Here is a 17,153-nt window from a genome sequence, read left to right as displayed (position 1 = left end):
CGAAGCATATGTGATTTGGGATCGATACCTAGCTTTCTGTGCACACCTGAATTTAGTGACTGTACATAGACCTGTTGACTCAGGGGGGTGGCGTTTGGCGCATTAGGATTTACATTTTGCAACCAGCTTTACAATGTTAGAATATCCAAGTCTATCAATATTTCCATATTTCCATCTTCGGGTCTCCGTGCCTGTCCCGTAGCCGTGATCCGGGGATATATTTACCGCCCGGGCAGAAAAAGTCGCGCCGAAAGGCAGGAGAACAACTCTTCCGCGTTGGTGTATCACCCCATCACTAATTATCTCAAACCACAATGATGGGATCTGTTGGCCTGAAAGGGTCCGGCGCAGCCGCTGCGTTTGCACGCCAAAGAATGACCGCCATGTCCCGGTCCTCTCGATCTGTTTGTTCTCCCGTTGACTCGGACTTGCAGAAACATCGAAATTGACTTGGCTTTGCAGATGTCCACCTTGCGGTCACAAAGCATGCGGTTCCCTAGCCAGCGGGGCCAATTGAAATCAGCATTATCCGGAAGTGCTCCCTGGCGCATGACATCAGCTGTTGTCGGCCCGGCCGCAGTCAGATTCAATTCCACCTCCTCCAACACAACACTCCCCGAATTCGCTTTTGATGGCTCATTGAAGAATGCGGTAAACATAACCGATATTACCACGATCCCGGAGAGCATTGGATACCTTAAGGAGCTTGGGCTGGACTTTGGCTGGGGCTTCACGTCGACGATGCAATGGCTGATCGAGCACACTCACATCTGGACCGGCTTGCCATGGTGGGCTAGTATCGTGGCTGTCGGTCTTCTGACTCGTGTAGCAATGCTGAAGCCAGTCCTTGGCGCATCCGAGAACGCAGCAAGAATGGCCAACGCCAAGCCTAAGAGTGAACCCTTCCGGCAAAAGATGCTCGCTGCCTCGACCGCAGGGAACACCCAGGAGGCACAGATTGCAAGGGCTGAGCTCCAGCAGATCAATAAGGAGTTCGGCATTAAGACATGGAAGTCATTTCTTCCCATGTTGCAAATCCCACTTGGTTTCGGATGCTTCCGAGTCGTGCGAGCAATGACTTCGTTGCCAGTGCCGGCCATGGCTATGGAAACAGCAGGGTGGATTAAGGACCTGACTGTTGCTGATCCCACTTACATTTTGCCCATGATGGCTGCAGGCACACTGTGTCTATCTTTGAGGGTAAGTTTGTCTCATCTGGTCTACTATAACTGCGATACTGACTAGAGATAACAGAAAGGCGGTGAATCCGGCGCAATGCCCATGATGCAAACCGACGCAGGAAAGTACATTATATATGGTTTCCCTGTCATGTCTTTTGCCTTCATGGCATTCATGCCAAGTGCCCTACAGCTCTACTTTGTGGCAAGTGGTCTTTTCGGCCTGGGTCAAACATATATGATCAACTCGGAGACCTTCCGGAAGTGGATGGACCTGTCGATCGCTAAGAAGCCATCCACTGGGCCAAAGTACTCTGCAGTCACTCAAAACACCGAAAGCAAGGGTCTTCGCAATCTACTGGAACGTCTCGAGCAGGAGAAAGCCGCAGAGAAAGCACGCCTGCAACACGTTGCGTCACCTGCACAGGAAGATGTGAAAATCAGCTTCATTGACCGCATGTACAAGAAATTCGGGAAAGCCGGCTCTGGTCTCACTAAAACAGTCTCAGAGACATTGAGCATTCAAACAGTCGAGCAACGTCTTGCTAAGGACCGGAAGCAGCGCGCAAATGAATACGAACAGCAGCGAAAAGATGAGGATGAGCTCCTGCGGGAGAGAGCGTAACGAAGCTCGCCGCAGGGAGCACATGCAAACCCTGGAGAACGAAAGGACCAAGGCCAGCAAGTCTTTGAAGAATAGTCAGACGGCTGCTCGCAAAGCTAACGGGCGGCGTGGCTCCGGCCGTGCTTGATCGGTGTGTGTTTATACAAACTGTAAAATATGGCGCAGTGGCATTTGCATTATTTTTTTGTGATTAGAAGAGTAGAATTTGGTTCGACCACAATCTCCATTTGGTTATGTACACCTCTCGAATTGAAGCTTGCATCACTCATCTCGCTATTGCATTGGATAAAGACTCATAGAGCTAGAAAAGGAAAAATCAAAAACAAGTCATATTTACACCCAGACATGGACCAGCCATGTCAAAGAAAACCCAAGTCCCCTAGTCGCACAACACCACAAAACCCAGGTAAAATTAACACGATCTATGAAATCAACATGTAGCACGTAGAGTAAATGAAAGAAGATCAAGTCGTCTGCATAGGAATCGACACAGCAGGTAAAGGCAACGGCATCTTCTCATCTTCAATAAAAACAGCCTTCTCCAGCTTCTGAGTCATAGAAGCACAGAATGTATCCACATACGCCGTCCACAGCGCAGCAACGAGATACACAAGCGCGATCCAGACCGGAATACTAATAGCAACGACCCACGGCGGTCGGATAGGCAACCATTCGCGCTGGTCGTCAGTCGCTGCCTCAGGACCCACCCACGGTTGGCCGCTGATACCATATAGCATCCAGCAGAGCACAACGCGCAGCATTGTGCCGTGGATGAGGTAGACGGCGAAACTCTGCTTCCCGAACCAGAGGAGGAGTCTGCTGGAGAGGAAGTCTTTGGCCGAAGGGGAGAAATAGATCGCCAGGATGATCATGTCAACTGCGAGTGCGGTGTATCGTTTCCCGACGTTGACGCCTGGTGGGAATATGTACTCGCTTGCCTTGAGCATCATGTTTGACCAACCGGCCCATTCGGGATGCTCGCCGGGGTATGAAGCGAGGAGCAATGCGACAATAGTGAGTGGGATGCTGATTATCTTCCGGCCTCGTGAGTTGTTCTCTATCCAGTCCTTTAGGGGTGTGTGGTAGGAGAAGTCACTGAGGAGCATGCCGAAGATGGCTTGCATTTGGAAAGTTTCTATAGAGTCGGGATTAGCATTTTGTGCGTGCGAGCAGTAGCTTAAAAGCTCATATGTTGTTCCACGAGAAACACTCACCTGTATCCTTGCTGGCATCCTGATGGAAATACAGCAACATGCCAATATAGATCATAACCCTATACTGAAATTTGACAAACATAGTCGTAGAAAGCACCAGATAAACCAACATAGAAGACAAAAGCAGCGGCAGAAGCGCCCACTGATGATCATCGTATGCCATATAACCCGTCGTCCAAGTAGACAAGAAATTCATCGGCAGACGAATAAGTTCCTTCCAAAAGGAATCTTCCAAATCCGGTGCGGCATATCGACACCACTGGCAATCAGATCTATTTGCCACAATAAAGCCGCCGAGTTGAGCGACAACCCATGAAATTATCAGAGCAATAGTCGCAGGGAAGATCAGTCGTGGCGGTCGACGAAAGGCGCTCTTTGCTATCGTTTCGAATGAGCTTGTTGTATCACCTGCTCGCGATAGCTTGAGCGGTTTTAGCGCACAGACGTAGCCGGTTAGGAAGGCGAAGATGGTCACACCCAGACGGCCTTGCCATGGGATGCGGAGGATGGGCCATTGGAGGATTCGTGCGCTGACGTCCTCGCTATCGCGTGGTGAGAATAGACCATAGTCCCAGCCTCGAGAGAGATGGGTTAGCACTACTAGGAATGAAGCGATTCCTCGAAGGCCCTATGAGTTCCATATGTTAGATTGTATGCATGCAATGTCTGTGTTGAAAAAACATACATCAATCCATTTAACACTCTTTTTGGGATCTCCTTTCACTGGGTTCCCAGAGGACCAAGGTAAGGATGTGGGTAATGTGTCTATTAACTGAGTGTATAGATGGGAGGGCTGGAGGTATTGCATTATAAACAAAGGTCAGATATGCAAATTTTTTATTGAGAGCCAGGCCATATAATAGGAGATAGACAGAGTGAGCGTCGGCTAGCTCTAGAGAAAGGTATAAGAAGAGCAGTAAAAGATACAAAAAGTCGAGGGTATTGTCTAAGAAGAAAGCAGGATAGTATCTCATCACCCCGGCGATCATATCAACAAACGGCCCGCCAAGGAGTCTGCCAAGAAAAAGGGAGTCGACGGGGCAATGCAAGTGCCCTTCCTTTCGATATCCACCTGAGATCCTTTTGACCTCCCTGCGAACAGTGTATCCTACATTGGGATACCAATAATGGAAATAGCCTCGGATAGCAGCCCTTGCTGCCCTGCGGCTTTCTGCAGGGTCGAATGATCTACCTCCTGCTTGTTCCTGAACAATGAATAGAGAATCATAATATTATTGCCATATAGTCCATCTCTATTCCTATTCCGCATATTGTACGACATTGAAGCCCTAATTCCGAGAATTCCATATACCCAATCAAACCACCTAGGCAGCAACATGCAAGTTCCGAAAACAGCTGACCTGTAATAGCGTCATTGTCATGTCTGTTACACTAAAATCGATTTGAAGACAGTAGTGGCGATTCGATACATACGATATCAGTGGGGGAGATCACAGGAAGAGAATGGTGCATATTCATCCCCAGACACAGCCCTATGATACTAGCTACGACAGAGCAATGCGAATCATGTTTGCCTACACGGAGTACGTTGTAAATGTCGGCATTCTTCACCCCCTGCCAAGATCGAGGACCTCCTGGTTAGATGTATCAAATCTAGTGGAATGTGCGATTGCATACGCCTCCGTTCTAAATTAAGACTGCGGTTCCAGGTTCCATCTACAAGGATAACAGTGCATGGAGGCACAATGAAGGTACATATCTCAAGTCGGTTGATAATATGTTGCGGACGAGAATAATCATGATATCAAAGGGAAACAGACCCAGTCTGCCGAAACAAGTTCCCCCCACAAAGCCCAGATCGCCGATCCTAGTGTATTAGACATGAAAGTAAAGTAAAACAAAGCCCGCACGCCGGTATGCAATAAAAGATTGTTGAGTTATTATCGGAAAAGCCTTCTACCACCTGCACTTCCCGAGTTCCACGTAAATGAGCCCCGAACTCCCAGGTTCTCCAGACTCAATCCCGAGTAACCGACTCCGCCACCTTCGCCATTACGCTTTGTCCGTCGTACCGCTTCACGCAGATGTGACGGTAGAAGCTGGCCTCGGTGTGGGTTCGGTGGAAGACGGAACTCGCGTCTGGGGCGGAGCGGAGTGGGAGTTGGCCGAGGAGAGGATGTTGTCGAGTTCGGATGGGTAGAGATAGAGGGCGTGGGCGTACGGTTAGAATCATGTGGTTCTTTCTTAATCCCGTTGCCGAAAGATGCTGGTGCTGAGCCGGGGACTGGTGTGCCTGCGGGGGTTGGCGTAGAGGGTTTTGAATTTGCGGTCACACCTGAGGCTTTCGCCTGGGCTGCGGCTTCGGCGGCGGCTTCTTCAGCCTCGAACGCATCGCGAGCAGCAATGTCGTGTGCCTCGGCCCATTGGGCCTGGACCGTTCGCGCCATTTCGATCATTTCACCGGCAAAGACCTTAGTGAAACCGTTGACGGTCGTCACCACGCTGGCTGGGACGGATTGTGAGAGGGCATGGTTGACGATACGGCGGAGAGTTTCTTTGCGCAGTTTCGCTCGCTTGAAGAGATCATATCTCTCTGATTGCATAGGATTAAAGGCATCAACCAGAATTCTGTCCAAGACCAAGGTTAGCTGCATCCAATATTACCAAAACGACAGAAAACGTACGCGAGGTTCTTCTTCTCAGCCTCTGTATCCGTAGCTCCTTCTTGCTGCCCAAATAGCTCTGCCTCATCGTCGTCATCATAATCGTCCGCATCATCACCTCCCCCGCCGCCTCCACCGCCAGAAGGACCACCTCTAACCGAACCCTCGTTATCGACTGACCCGAACCGTGTAGAATCTCCCGCCCTAGCGCTAAGAGCATCCTCACGCTCCCGTTCCCGCTCTTTCTCGGCTTTGCTCTTGCGTCCTCGTTTTTTCCCACGCGCAGCACCAGAGAAGACTCCGTCTGCGCTTGCTCCACCCAGACTCCCTGTAAAACTGCCCGTTACGCTCCCGGCGTCACTGAAACTGCGATCTCCAACATCGATGCCGGTCGGGAATGAAGTCTGGCGGAGTGGGTGCATGCGCTGCTTCTTGCCAAGCGGCATTGAGGCGGCGGAGGAGATGGAGGGTCGTTTGAGGGGGTTGGATGATGATTGGTATGGTGGTGGTGACGACATTTTGGGAGGTTGTATCGGATAAATGGGGGCGTGTTGTATTGCACGTTTGATGGTTTGATAGAATCGTGTTCCAAATAGTCGGCTGCGAGGATGCTCAATCTACTCGATATAGTATGAGCGCAAGCTGAAGCTCTGTCGAGAGCCGAGGGTTTCGCGCTGCGCCGTTGCGCCGGGCGAGGAAGGTGGATGTCAACCTCGCTCTCGAATGAATGTTGTTTTCAAGTGATAGTAAATTATCTCTGAAAGGACCACAGAGAGCGATGTGATTTTGCAGCGGGGTTTCGGTGAATGTAGCTGTTACAATCGTTAGGACGCAGTTTGGTTCAGACACGAGATGAGTACGCATCTCACCGCCTTCCGTCTTGGATAGATCATAGCCCTACCTACGTTGGACACTCTGCGCGTTTGCCTAAATTTTACACTCTACACTGAAGGCAATATAATGCAGAAAATGATAATTGTGATTCGATGCTTGGATTGACTACGCAGAGGAGTTCTCAAAATCAGGTATAATGTATGATCCAAGGAGTGACAGAAGGACGAAAATTCGAGAAAAACCGAAGCTCGATATACCTACGGTTCAAGATTCCCCGAATGAGAAAAGAATGAGTCGCTCAGCTTAAACATGCGATGCTGTGCAGTATGTAAGGAAACGATATTGACGAAAAACATTAACAAAACAGAGAGAACTGTGCAAAAATGAATGTCAAGTTGACAGAAACCCAAACGGATAGAAAGGTCGCGACCGCGACAGGAAAACAGTTCAATGGCGGATGGCTGAGGAACCATGTCACCTTAGAATCCCTGCTCTCCAATTCGCGGCGCCCCCCTTTCCAGTCATTGCGTTCGTAGTAACGGAACACAAGATCATAACCGTTCAGGTCATGGACGATGCGGTCGACACGACGGTAGCCTTCGACGTGCTCCATTTTGTTGCTGCGGCGAACAGCCTGGCGCTGAGCATAGGCCACATCATGCTTCCCATTTTCCTCGTCGAGCTCATCCGACGCGGGCTTGGTCTCGAACAACGTGATGCTGAAACGGCCAGGCTTGAAGATCGCAACAACCTGCTGGATGATGTCGGCCGTAGCCTTGCCGTTCTGAGAGTGCGGGACGTTAGTCTCGAAAGATGCGTACGAACACTGAGGCTCCGGTGTGACATGCACGGTGAAGTAGTGGGTCGGGGATTTGCCATCAGGAGCCGGCACAACACCATTGGCAGAGAAGCCACATGGAGTGAAGAGGTATGCATCGATGCGAGCATCCGGGAACTTGCTCTTGGCATACACGTCGGACAGACCGCAGGACTCAGAGACCACGGTGCCCAGAGCATGGCCCTCAGTGGTAAGCTCTGGCGGCAGAATGCCACCAGTCTCTTCATCTATGTCGGAAGTGTTGCTGAAGACGTCGAGGTGATCAGGACCATCCTCTTTCTCCGAGTTACGATGACGCTTCTCGGCCACAGCAGTGGCGTTTTCGAGGTAGAACTGCTTCGCATTTTCCTCGTCAAGGTCGGTCATTAAGACCTCGAGGGTCTCATCGTGCTCATCACAATCAGTGCGCGGGTTGGCATCAGGGAAATTGAGGACCTTGGTTTCGGTTTCGTGGAAGTCAACCTCCTCCTTAGGGCTCGCCGGTGGGGTGAGCATGGTGCCAGGCTCGGTAAGGTAGAGATACCAATGTTCTCCATTCATCTTCCCGATCATGTAGGCGCTGCCGTTGACGAACAACCTGTCCATGGATCGCACCTCATCGCGCCAGCTGCGATGAGGGCCACGCTGACGGTCAGGGAACAAGAAGTTCTTCCGGCTGTAGAAGACTCGGTAGGGAGCTGCAGCCACTGCGATACCCCGGGATGGAGGAGCCGTGGCGCGTGTGAACCCTGCAAACAAGGCAGCGATTTCCAAGATGCGGGGGAGTCCCGAAAGCAAGGTGGTAGTTCCGCACGTCTTGAGAATCAACTTGTGCGGCCAAACAAACATGCTGGACTCCGACAGAAGGTAGGCGTCCATCTCATCAGAGGAGATGACGGAAAGCACCTGGCAATTGACCAGGTCCAACATATCCTTCCAGATTTCCCCGGGCACTTTCTTAAGGCCTTCGGGGCCGGCGGCGCCTAGCTCGGTGGCAGACGGCGCAAACCATACCTCGAGAAGCTTCTCAGGACCTTCGAAAGCATTGGTCGAGTCGAGATCTTGAGTGGCCTCGTAGTTGATTGTCAGAGACGGCGTCCCCGCAAATGAGGACGGCGAGGCCGTGTAGTTTGTTGGAATACCGACGTAAACCATGATGACTGATGTAGCTTGAGCTGTTGTACTTGTGTGTTTTGAACGAAGCTGAAACAGTGACGTCGGACCGCCCTATGGACTTCGATGAAGATAGGCTGTAGAAGCACTGTCTACTTACCCAGACGAACAAGGGGGCGATGCCCGTCTGAGAAGAGAAGGCCCTGAAATAAACTTTAACTGGTCAGACCAGGCGGATAGAATCTCCAAACAGACCGAAGGGCTGCTAAGGAGGCCGGAAGGCGAAGGACAAGAAGAAGATCGTAAGAGAAATGGTGACTAGCAGTCGGTACCCTCGTTCTGGAAGATACCGATACCGGTCAAAGTATCGGGTCTAGCAGACGAGAATTCTGCCTTGGAAAAAAAAGGGTATTGGAAAACGTGGGAGCTGGTGACGACGGGAGTCGGGTTATCGAGGCCTAGAGCAGTATGGTTAGAAACAGTGCTATGAGAGAAGATAGAGAGAAAATTCTTTTGTGTTTGAGTTCATGAGATTAAGGATGATATCCCGATCCAATGGCAATGATAGCTTTTGGCAGTCGGGTTCTCCAAAGACAGAGAGGGAAGGATCACACTTACTTCGCGGGCTTGGACAAGAATCGCAGAAGATCAGTTGGGCTCATGGAAGGCGAAGACAAGTTCGGCTTAGATCAGCACGAGGTAGCGGAGGCCACAATCGTGAACATCGGCGGGGTTTTGTAGGACAGTTTCACTCAGAAGCCCAATAGGTGCCCGAGATCAGAGATTGATTACTCGGAGGCTAGAGGGAACAAGTAATCAACCAAAAAAAAATATTGGCGATGCAGTTTTTGTGGCCTTGGTGACCTCGAGAGTGGGGGAAGTGCAAAATGTTTGCTGCCAGTTCGGTTGGTAATGAGTGATTTTCTCTGTGGGCCCGATAGGGTGGGGCAAAACGGATCAAAATCTGTCTGACATCAGGGCAAGATTGGTTAATGTCTCAATTGCAGGGAATATATTGGACTGTAATACATTACACACAAATTGGGCAAGTAAAAGGCTGCAGTCATATGCAGACCGTCACGAATTTTGACCTGTCAGAGGGGGAGAATAAGGGAAAAAAAGGGCCCAAGCCGGCGAGACTCCCCGGTCTGCAAAAGCGGTGGTGCCAGGCAGAATTTAACTTTGTTCCTGGAGCTATTACGTAAGATCCACCTGACTCAGCAGATGGCGGGGAGGCCCAAGCGGGGAGATTTGAACGTCTTGATATTAGGGCAAAAGAGAGTATACTAGTTATGTGACAGTGTCTATAATTGTATAGATATCTCAATAAAATTGTATTAAATGAAAGAAAGCCAAAGCCCGATAAACTCTATAAGAAAAGCACCCAAAGTATAAAGAAATTACTAGAACCCACCCATTGTGGGCTACCAAGGACCGCCGAGTTTTTCATGGTTTTTTCTATTATCTTTAGAGGCAGAGTCATAGCTGGAACGCGGCACACATCACACCCTAAATTTCTAAATCTCAGCCCATTTATCATATGGCCTTCGTGACTCTTGGGAAATTAAGGTACTGAGACAACTGGGCCAACCTTCCGAAGGAGCCTTCTAAGATCAGCTCAGGGTCTACTCAGTAATCAGAAGGCCAAGGATGAGAACTAGAACGGGAAGGAAAGCTAAGGTATCACAAAAGCAATCTACTACATTAGCAGGATATCCATATATGGAGTTACCATATGAAACACATTGATCAATGGCTGTGTCATGTAATTAAAAAACATATCCAGAGCCTGAATATGTCTACCTAGGTATCCCCGAACCAACGCCAGAGATAACGCCATGCCGCATGAAGAAATCATTGCGATCTCATTTGCAAAAGCACCCGAGAGATATCATGCAGAAAACTGAGAAAGCCATTCATGCTTCCAAAATGATATGTGCTAACTGCACATCCCCATCCTCCACAAGCTTTGCCGCAATGATATCACCAACCTTATCGGCTAATCTGGAGCGGATATCATCCGTGACAGTATGACCATTAGTTAAAAACGGTTGGCTAACACGCAGCGAGGCCAACACAGCCACGAGTGCATTCAGAACTCGCTCCGCAGCTGGCCGACGGGCGGCATCATCCAAACCATCGCTCAAAAGTTTGGTGTATTCATGGAGATTAGGAATGACGAGGACTCGGATTACTTCAGAGCCGCCGACAGACTGCAGACCAATGATGGCACCATAGTGAGCGCCGAATGGCTTTGAAGGGTCGAGGAAGGTCTTGAGACAGGAGCGCACGAGTCGAGGCTTGAGCATGTGAGAAGAATGGGAGTACTTTTTGGCGATGAGACTGAGGAGAGAGGCGGCCATATCGCGCAGAGCGAATGACTCAACGAAATCCGAAGTTCCACCTAGCTGTCGACCGATGAGGCAGGTAAGAATGGATGGTACGAGGGATGCGATCTGATACGGTTAGCGTCTGAGCATGTTCTTCCAAAATGGTAGGGGCTGCTGACATAAGGGTCCACGTAAAGTGACTGGTTCTGGACCAGCGCCTCGGCCATGTGCATCACCTGAGTAAGAACGAAAACATTCTTGAGACTGTGTGTGACCTTCTCGGCAATGAATTGGACAAAGTATGGCACCAGCTGGTGCAGACCTGGGTCCTCGCGAAGGCTGGAATACCCGGAGGTGCGATAATCCTCGCTTGTCTCGTGCAAAAAGGCACTGCAGACCTTTTCGAAATAGAGCTGTAGTTCCCTTGAAAGCACATGCTTGACCAGTGGCTTGACAGCCACATCGCTTGTGCCACTAATCGCTGCCAGTGTGGAGTTGGCGTTCGGACCTTTCGAGACAAGTTCGAGGTTGCGAGAATCGGCAGCGGTTGGGTTCTGAGGGATTGACGGCTGCACGCCTTCGACAGCCAGCCAGTGGGCTAGACTAGACGTTAGTGGCTGGACAGGATATTTAAACCGGGAAGGGTATTCACTCACCAGTGAAGGAGACTTCGCGGGGAACCTTTGGCAGAGGCGCATTGATCAGCTTCTCAAAGTCAACCTCCTCATCTTCAACGTAGAACAGCGGTTGTCCAGGTCCTAGAGAGGCTTCGCCGAACTTCAACGGACGGGTGGAGTCGTAGCCATACAATGGCTCCACGTCCAGGTTGCGCAATGCCAGCGCAATGTCTTGAGTGGTAAGAACCGTGCGCTTACAGTGGCGCATACACTTTAGCGCTTCCTCAAGCACCTGCGCAACTCGATATTCAACGTCCCGGGCGAGATTCTCGGTCACATCGTTATTGAGGTTGAGAATACCGACGGATTCGGCGACATCGCGGATGTTATCGGGGTTCCAGACAGACATGGTGGAAGGGTGTAGTCTGGAATAAAGTTCTGTGAGGGAAAGATCGAGATAAATTCGGGTTTAGATAATAATGGCGCTATCGCGAAAAGTGAGGTGAAGGAGGGACAGTAGAGGAGGTTTAGAAGGCGAGTCGCATTCTGAGGCCACCGCCAGCGGATCCACAGTTTAGACAGTAACAGTCCTTTCTATTGAGTCGGGATCGTGTTTAAATGATGAATGCAACGCGGCAAATTCAATGGATAGAAGGAACAAAGTGAACAAGCGCCGCCTGGAAGATGAAAGCTTGTCGATAAGAGTTGCGCGGGTGGTTCTGCAGTCACCCGTATAAGCTGCCTTGCCGCCTACATTAAGATGCTTTTGCTTCACAAAACCGTGAATAAATCTTCACCAGCAACAGATAATAATAAAATTAGATATGGATAGCCATAAGGGTAATAACAATACAGTGCATCTTAAGAGATCACACCAAAGACCTAAAACCAGGTACACAAGAGCGGGGAGTGTTATTCACTGCTCCTCCGGGTATCATAACAGACAGCGCCAGCCAAATATTGATCTACTGGGCCCCATCCTTTGCAGGTTTTTCCTTCAAAGACTCAGCCTTGGGAACCTCTGCTTTGGTTGGCTCCTTAGCAGCCTCCTCCTGGGGTTCCTTGACAGCCTCCGCCTTGGAGGTTTCTTCTTTCGAAAGCGCCTCCTCCTTGGTGGGCTCAGCAACAGTAGGCTCCTCAGCAGACTTGCCCTTGTCCTTAATCTCCTGCTCCTTGTCCTCGACCAGTGGGGTGGACCTGGCATTCTCCTTCAGCTCCGGACCCTTACCACCATAAACTTTGGGGATTTGTTCGGCAATGGAAGGAGAGAATTCCCGAGCCAAGTTGATGCCGTTGGTGATCGGGTGGAACTTGCGCGTAGTGTTCCGGCTCAGGATAAACTTCATGGCGGTAAACATCCAGCCCATGATAGCAGGGACGTTGACGAAGAACTTCTCACTCAGGAGCTCTGGGTATGCCGTAGCGAACACTTCGATGACCTTCTTTGTTGCGGCACGGACAGACGGATCCATACGGAAGAACTTGACATTCATGTAATCATGCACTTGGATCATCTGGTAGGGATCCTCGCCGTCGTACTCGATTACCTCGGTGGCATCCTTCATCTTCAGGTCTTGTACGGCGAGCTCCATGAGAGCGGCACGCCATTGGACGAATCTGTGACCAGTTAGGATTGATTCCAATTGTAAAGGACTTTTCATGCTGGGTTCTTACTCATCGGTATTCGCGAATGTTGCACTAATATCCTTCACGGCTCCGTAGATGTTCCAAGTAAACACCAAGGGCCGTCCATTCTCCTCATAGGTCGTCAGGTATCCCAAACCCCCGAATTTGGCTGCACTGTACTTTGTAGACTCTGCCAATGCCAGTGGGTTCACGTCTTTGCGCCATTGGAGCGCCTTGCTGAGCTGGGTCTCGGCGGCTTGGGGATTGCCTTCATTTGCGCGCAGGAACTTGATCAACACGTTGACGGTGGGGATATCGTCGCTATCCTTGAGTGGCACTCCCCACATCTCAGTGTGACCAATGTTTCCGAGGATGGTTGGCAGGCGGTTGAACAACTCACCCAAAGCCGGGTTCTTGCTGAGGTACGTCGGCTTCTCAACCTTGGGTTCTTCGGGCTTTGCCGCTTCGGACTCTGTAGCGGCAGTGGTGGTGGTAGCAGCATCCTTTGCAGCTACCTCTTTGATTGGGGCACTGGCTGGTTCGTCTTTAACTACAGTCTGTTCGGTGTTTTCGGCAGCAGTCGCGGTAGTTTCCACGGGCTTGTTGACTACTTCCACAGTTTCCTCCCGCTTCTCGGGAACGGGCGCAACAGGCGCAACAGGCGCACTCTGATCCGACATGATTGATAGAGTTGAAGAGGGTGTGTTGAGGTTAGAGGAAATAGGGGTTTTTGAATTCACAGGGGGAGGCAGTTGCCTTGTCAATAATCGGACCACTTATCAATCCCCCCACCTGTCAGCGACATTTTGTTTCATGATCGACAGATCACATCCACATCGCTATTTTTAATTTTCTATGTTTATTTTGATTCTATGTACGGAGTACGGAGTACTAATTGATATTTGGCATCATTTGTCTGAAAAACATAAAGTGAATTTTCTATATTGTATAGACTTTCTAATTTGATATCTTGAGCAGACTCCTAGCCCATGGTCATGCACAGCTCGCATAGCTTTCAATAGCTTTAATAATTGTTGTATTCATATGTCTTTGGGTCAAGTAGAGGTATCATAGCAGAGTGTTCTTGCTTACCCATAGTACATATTAGCACTAGACTCATATCCTATGTACATGAGTGGGTTTTATCCGATTTTGTAGCCCACATACCACTCTGTAGCACACCTCTGGTACGACTCAATAAGGACCAATGTGAGATTTTCGGCTCATTCTGATTCGGTAGACTTTGATTCTCTATGTTCAAAATGACCAAATAGTTGCTCCGAGTTGCTTACTACTTTAGTTTTATAGGTTCCAACCCGAATGCTTAGATAGATTTCAAGGTAAGATTATCTGCGTAGTATGTTCCATTGGAATATTCTGAGTTAAACTCCCTTTATTGGTCTCTAAGTTTGTAGAGGAAATATATAGAAGTTATTGTGAAATTCCCAAACCAAAGAGGGATCGTTACGATCCTTGCATCCTATATACCTAGATTTATGATAAAGAGGAGGGTCGATGGATGTGGCTATATATTATTCTTTGATAAAGAAACGTCGGAATAAAAAAAAGGCATTCTGTAGTAAGGATATATTTACAGACGAGTAAACACAGGGGCACCCCTGGAGCTGGGTATCACATGCAAACAATTTATCTTCCACTTAGGCAATCCTCCAAAATTAAAGAGTACAGTATACAGTTGAGTACTATAAAGTACCATACAGGACATAGCACTAGTGATTATAAACATGGCACTTAATTGGCTCGGTGCATCAGTGCTAGTAACCTGAATGTTTAGCAGCTATAAAATGAGAACCATTAGGCTACTTACCGAGATCATTAGTATAATTTATACTATATCCATTTCAGATTTTAGGTCATATATAGGGCGAATCTAGCTTTTATCCGGACGTTTGCTTACTTCGCAAATTCGCCCTCTAAGGGGCTAGATCCAGAGTCATCAGTAGCTGATTATACTTGAACTAAATTTCCATGTGAATCATGATACTAGTAAATCTCCAGACTACAGAAGGAAGTAAACATCAATGCGGTCAGCTTCAGCCAAGCCACCTGTTCGTAAACGGACGCAGGCAGATTTCAACCTGCATATGTGGAAACACATTGACCAAGCAGGGGAAGGGATTGACGAGGTGCATATGCCAATAATGTGGCGTCAAACTACTGAAGTTGCATCTGTTTGCGCCATGTTTTCACAGCTGGCTGGTCTTGTAAATGGGCTCTTATACACATGAACGCGTTCGCTAAACAAGCTCAATCAATATCATTATTCTAAAATTTTGTATTCTTTTGGACATGTAACAAGTTAGAGTTCATCAGCCCCGATCACTATCACACTCTTCCTTTTTACGACCGGTCGAACTGAGGTTGAAGGCAGCGTTGACGCTAGCCAGCAAGGAAGTAACCGCTATATGTCGTTAGAATGAGAAGCAAGCCACAGATATATATAGCTTACCAAGCACACACTGCAGATTGAGATACCCAAACCTTTCGACCATAAATCCAGCCAAGATGGGTCCCACGAGTAGACCAGACATCCAACTCATATTTGTGGTTGCGACAGCACGAGAATAACCTCCATAGGGACCGAATATGCCAGGATGCAATGTCTCCAACTCATCAACAGTTTCTGCAAAGAACAAATCAGTATTCCAGCTCCCAACAATGACATCCCAAACTTACTGGTTGCTTCCATAGTTCCAACCCCCATGAGCAAACACGTAAAACACCCAGTCATAGTCGTGCCAACGCAATATATGATCTTTCCCCTACTTCCCAAAGTAGCCCATGGAAAGCGGTCATCACCAGCGACACCAAGAACCCATAGGAAAGGCGCAATAGAGATAAACCCAACAGTAGTGGGAACTCTCGATCCCACACGGTCCTTCAACAAACCAACAAAAGGAGCCAAGATAATCCCCGGTCCCTGTATAGACGCAAACAAAAGCCCGACCGGGAAAACGCCCCAACCAAAAGCGTCCCGGACATGCATCGCAATAGTCGACTCGAAGCTAGCAATAAACAGCGCAAAGACAAAATAGCTGAGAATTCCCGCCGTAAAGCGAGGCTGGCGGAAAAGGCAGACGTAAAGCCGCCAACCACCCATTTCCTCGGTAGTCGATGACCGATCTCCGTCGAGGAGTGGCTCTGTATCAGACGAGTGTCCATGTTCTTCAACACACAGACATCCATTGTAACTCTGGCACGCAGTATCGCGACGTTTCTGCGGTTTTTCAATCATGAGCAGACGCATAATGATATCCACGACCAGAAACAGAGCCGCGCCAGCCCACGCCGTCCAGTATCCTCCAATTCCAAAGAGAAACCCAGCAATAACGGGACCGGAGCATGTTCCGGCTGATACTAGGGTCGAGGTCAAACCTGCTATCTTGCCCATGTGTTCTGACCCGATGTTCTCGGCCATTGTGGCCATGCCGACGATAAATAATGCGTTGCTGACGATGCACTGGAAGAAGCGACCGATGAAGAGCCAGGGCACTGAGGATAGGTTAGTACAATAGGTGATACTGCGATTCACGGTATCTAAAACTTACGGGATGTAGTGATTGATAGACAGAGTACGCTGATCAGCGTCAGTATCAGCAATACCAGTAGTAGAACCTTCTTAGAGCTAGCTCTGTCGGCTAGATTCCCGATGAATGGACTTGAGACGATAGATATAAATGCTCCTTCAACTAGAAATATGGAGGTCAATCGCTGGGTAAGGGATGTGTCTAGCCCTAGGCGATTCTCGAAGATGTGAGGGAGCAGTGGGACCATGAAGGCGAAGAGCATCTCGTCTAGAGAAATCAATTTTTAGTAAGATAAGATCCAAGTTCTTCACTGTAATCCATGCACGAACCAGTGAACAGTGCCATGGACATGGTACTGAGAATAAATGTATCGGACGAGCGCCAGCGAGATCCCCATGTCCGCCACGAAACCTGTTTCTTGGAATCTGATAAAGGAAACATTTCGAAAACCTGATGATCAATTAGACAGCTGCTATATATTGGTATTAATATCAATATAAGCAAAAGAGAAAAGGTAGGGATTGGGCGAAAACTTTCAGACGAAATATATGTAACCAAAGTAGATGGCCAGGGAGGGAGATTGCCTATATTTGCCCAGAGTCAAGCAAACAAACAATGAGACATCAG

The 17,153-nt window shown here is 49.0% G+C and overlaps 8 protein-coding genes across 8 annotated transcripts; 1 reads left to right on the top strand and 7 right to left on the bottom strand.

Annotated features, from left to right (window-relative positions):
* Window positions 1-314: 314 nt before the first annotated feature.
* N7517_009740 (membrane insertase OXA1) lies at window positions 315-1,930 on the top strand (the record flags this gene model as incomplete). The annotated part of the gene is given in 4 exon segments (XM_056727463.1): window positions 315-404; window positions 463-1,200; window positions 1,255-1,799; window positions 1,819-1,930. 4 exon segments carry the CDS (start codon window positions 315-317, stop codon window positions 1,928-1,930), a joined length of 1,485 nt encoding a protein of 494 aa, XP_056576035.1.
* Window positions 1,931-2,267: 337 nt separating this feature from the next.
* N7517_009739 (acyltransferase family protein) lies at window positions 2,268-3,825 on the bottom strand (the record flags this gene model as incomplete). The annotated part of the gene is made up of 3 exons (XM_056727462.1): window positions 2,268-2,938; window positions 3,018-3,645; window positions 3,703-3,825. The coding sequence occupies 3 exons, from the start codon at window positions 3,823-3,825 to the stop codon at window positions 2,268-2,270; spliced, it is 1,422 nt and encodes a 473-aa protein (XP_056576034.1).
* A 1,093-nt stretch (window positions 3,826-4,918) lies between these two features.
* Window positions 4,919-6,159, bottom strand: N7517_009738 (transcription initiation factor TFIID subunit 11 family protein; the record flags this gene model as incomplete). The annotated part of the gene is made up of 2 exons (XM_056727461.1): window positions 4,919-5,606; window positions 5,663-6,159. The coding sequence occupies 2 exons, from the start codon at window positions 6,157-6,159 to the stop codon at window positions 4,919-4,921; spliced, it is 1,185 nt and encodes a 394-aa protein (XP_056576033.1).
* A 671-nt stretch (window positions 6,160-6,830) lies between these two features.
* N7517_009737 (adenosylmethionine decarboxylase SPE2) lies at window positions 6,831-8,447 on the bottom strand (the record flags this gene model as incomplete). Its single annotated transcript, XM_056727460.1, has 1 exon — window positions 6,831-8,447. One exon carries the CDS (start codon window positions 8,445-8,447, stop codon window positions 6,831-6,833), a length of 1,617 nt encoding a protein of 538 aa, XP_056576032.1.
* Window positions 8,448-8,723: 276 nt separating this feature from the next.
* Window positions 8,724-9,067, bottom strand: N7517_009736 (uncharacterized protein; the record flags this gene model as incomplete). Its single annotated transcript, XM_056727459.1, has 2 exons — window positions 8,724-8,889; window positions 9,024-9,067. 2 exons carry the CDS (start codon window positions 9,065-9,067, stop codon window positions 8,724-8,726), a joined length of 210 nt encoding a protein of 69 aa, XP_056576031.1.
* Window positions 9,068-10,321: 1,254 nt separating this feature from the next.
* On the bottom strand, window positions 10,322-11,761 carry N7517_009735 (TATA-binding protein-associated factor TAF6; the record flags this gene model as incomplete). Its single annotated transcript, XM_056727458.1, has 3 exons — window positions 10,322-10,861; window positions 10,915-11,333; window positions 11,392-11,761. 3 exons carry the CDS (start codon window positions 11,759-11,761, stop codon window positions 10,322-10,324), a joined length of 1,329 nt encoding a protein of 442 aa, XP_056576030.1.
* A 556-nt stretch (window positions 11,762-12,317) lies between these two features.
* Window positions 12,318-13,658, bottom strand: sfh5 (CRAL/TRIO domain protein; the record flags this gene model as incomplete). Its single annotated transcript, XM_056727457.1, has 2 exons — window positions 12,318-12,969; window positions 13,027-13,658. The coding sequence occupies 2 exons, from the start codon at window positions 13,656-13,658 to the stop codon at window positions 12,318-12,320; spliced, it is 1,284 nt and encodes a 427-aa protein (XP_056576029.1).
* Window positions 13,659-15,308: 1,650 nt separating this feature from the next.
* Window positions 15,309-16,967, bottom strand: N7517_009733 (uncharacterized protein; the record flags this gene model as incomplete). Its single annotated transcript, XM_056727456.1, has 5 exons — window positions 15,309-15,400; window positions 15,449-15,622; window positions 15,676-16,491; window positions 16,548-16,793; window positions 16,856-16,967. The coding sequence occupies 5 exons, from the start codon at window positions 16,965-16,967 to the stop codon at window positions 15,309-15,311; spliced, it is 1,440 nt and encodes a 479-aa protein (XP_056576028.1).
* Between the last annotated feature and the right edge of the window lie 186 nt (window positions 16,968-17,153).

Source organism: Penicillium concentricum, assembly GCF_028827145.1.
Source record: "Penicillium concentricum strain IBT 3081 chromosome Unknown utg000004l_segment0_segment0, whole genome shotgun sequence".
In the NCBI taxonomy this organism is placed as follows: Eukaryota; Fungi; Ascomycota; class Eurotiomycetes; order Eurotiales; family Aspergillaceae; genus Penicillium; species Penicillium concentricum.
The sequence above is the reverse complement of the archived record's forward strand: the minus strand, read 5'-3'. Positions and strand labels throughout refer to the sequence as shown.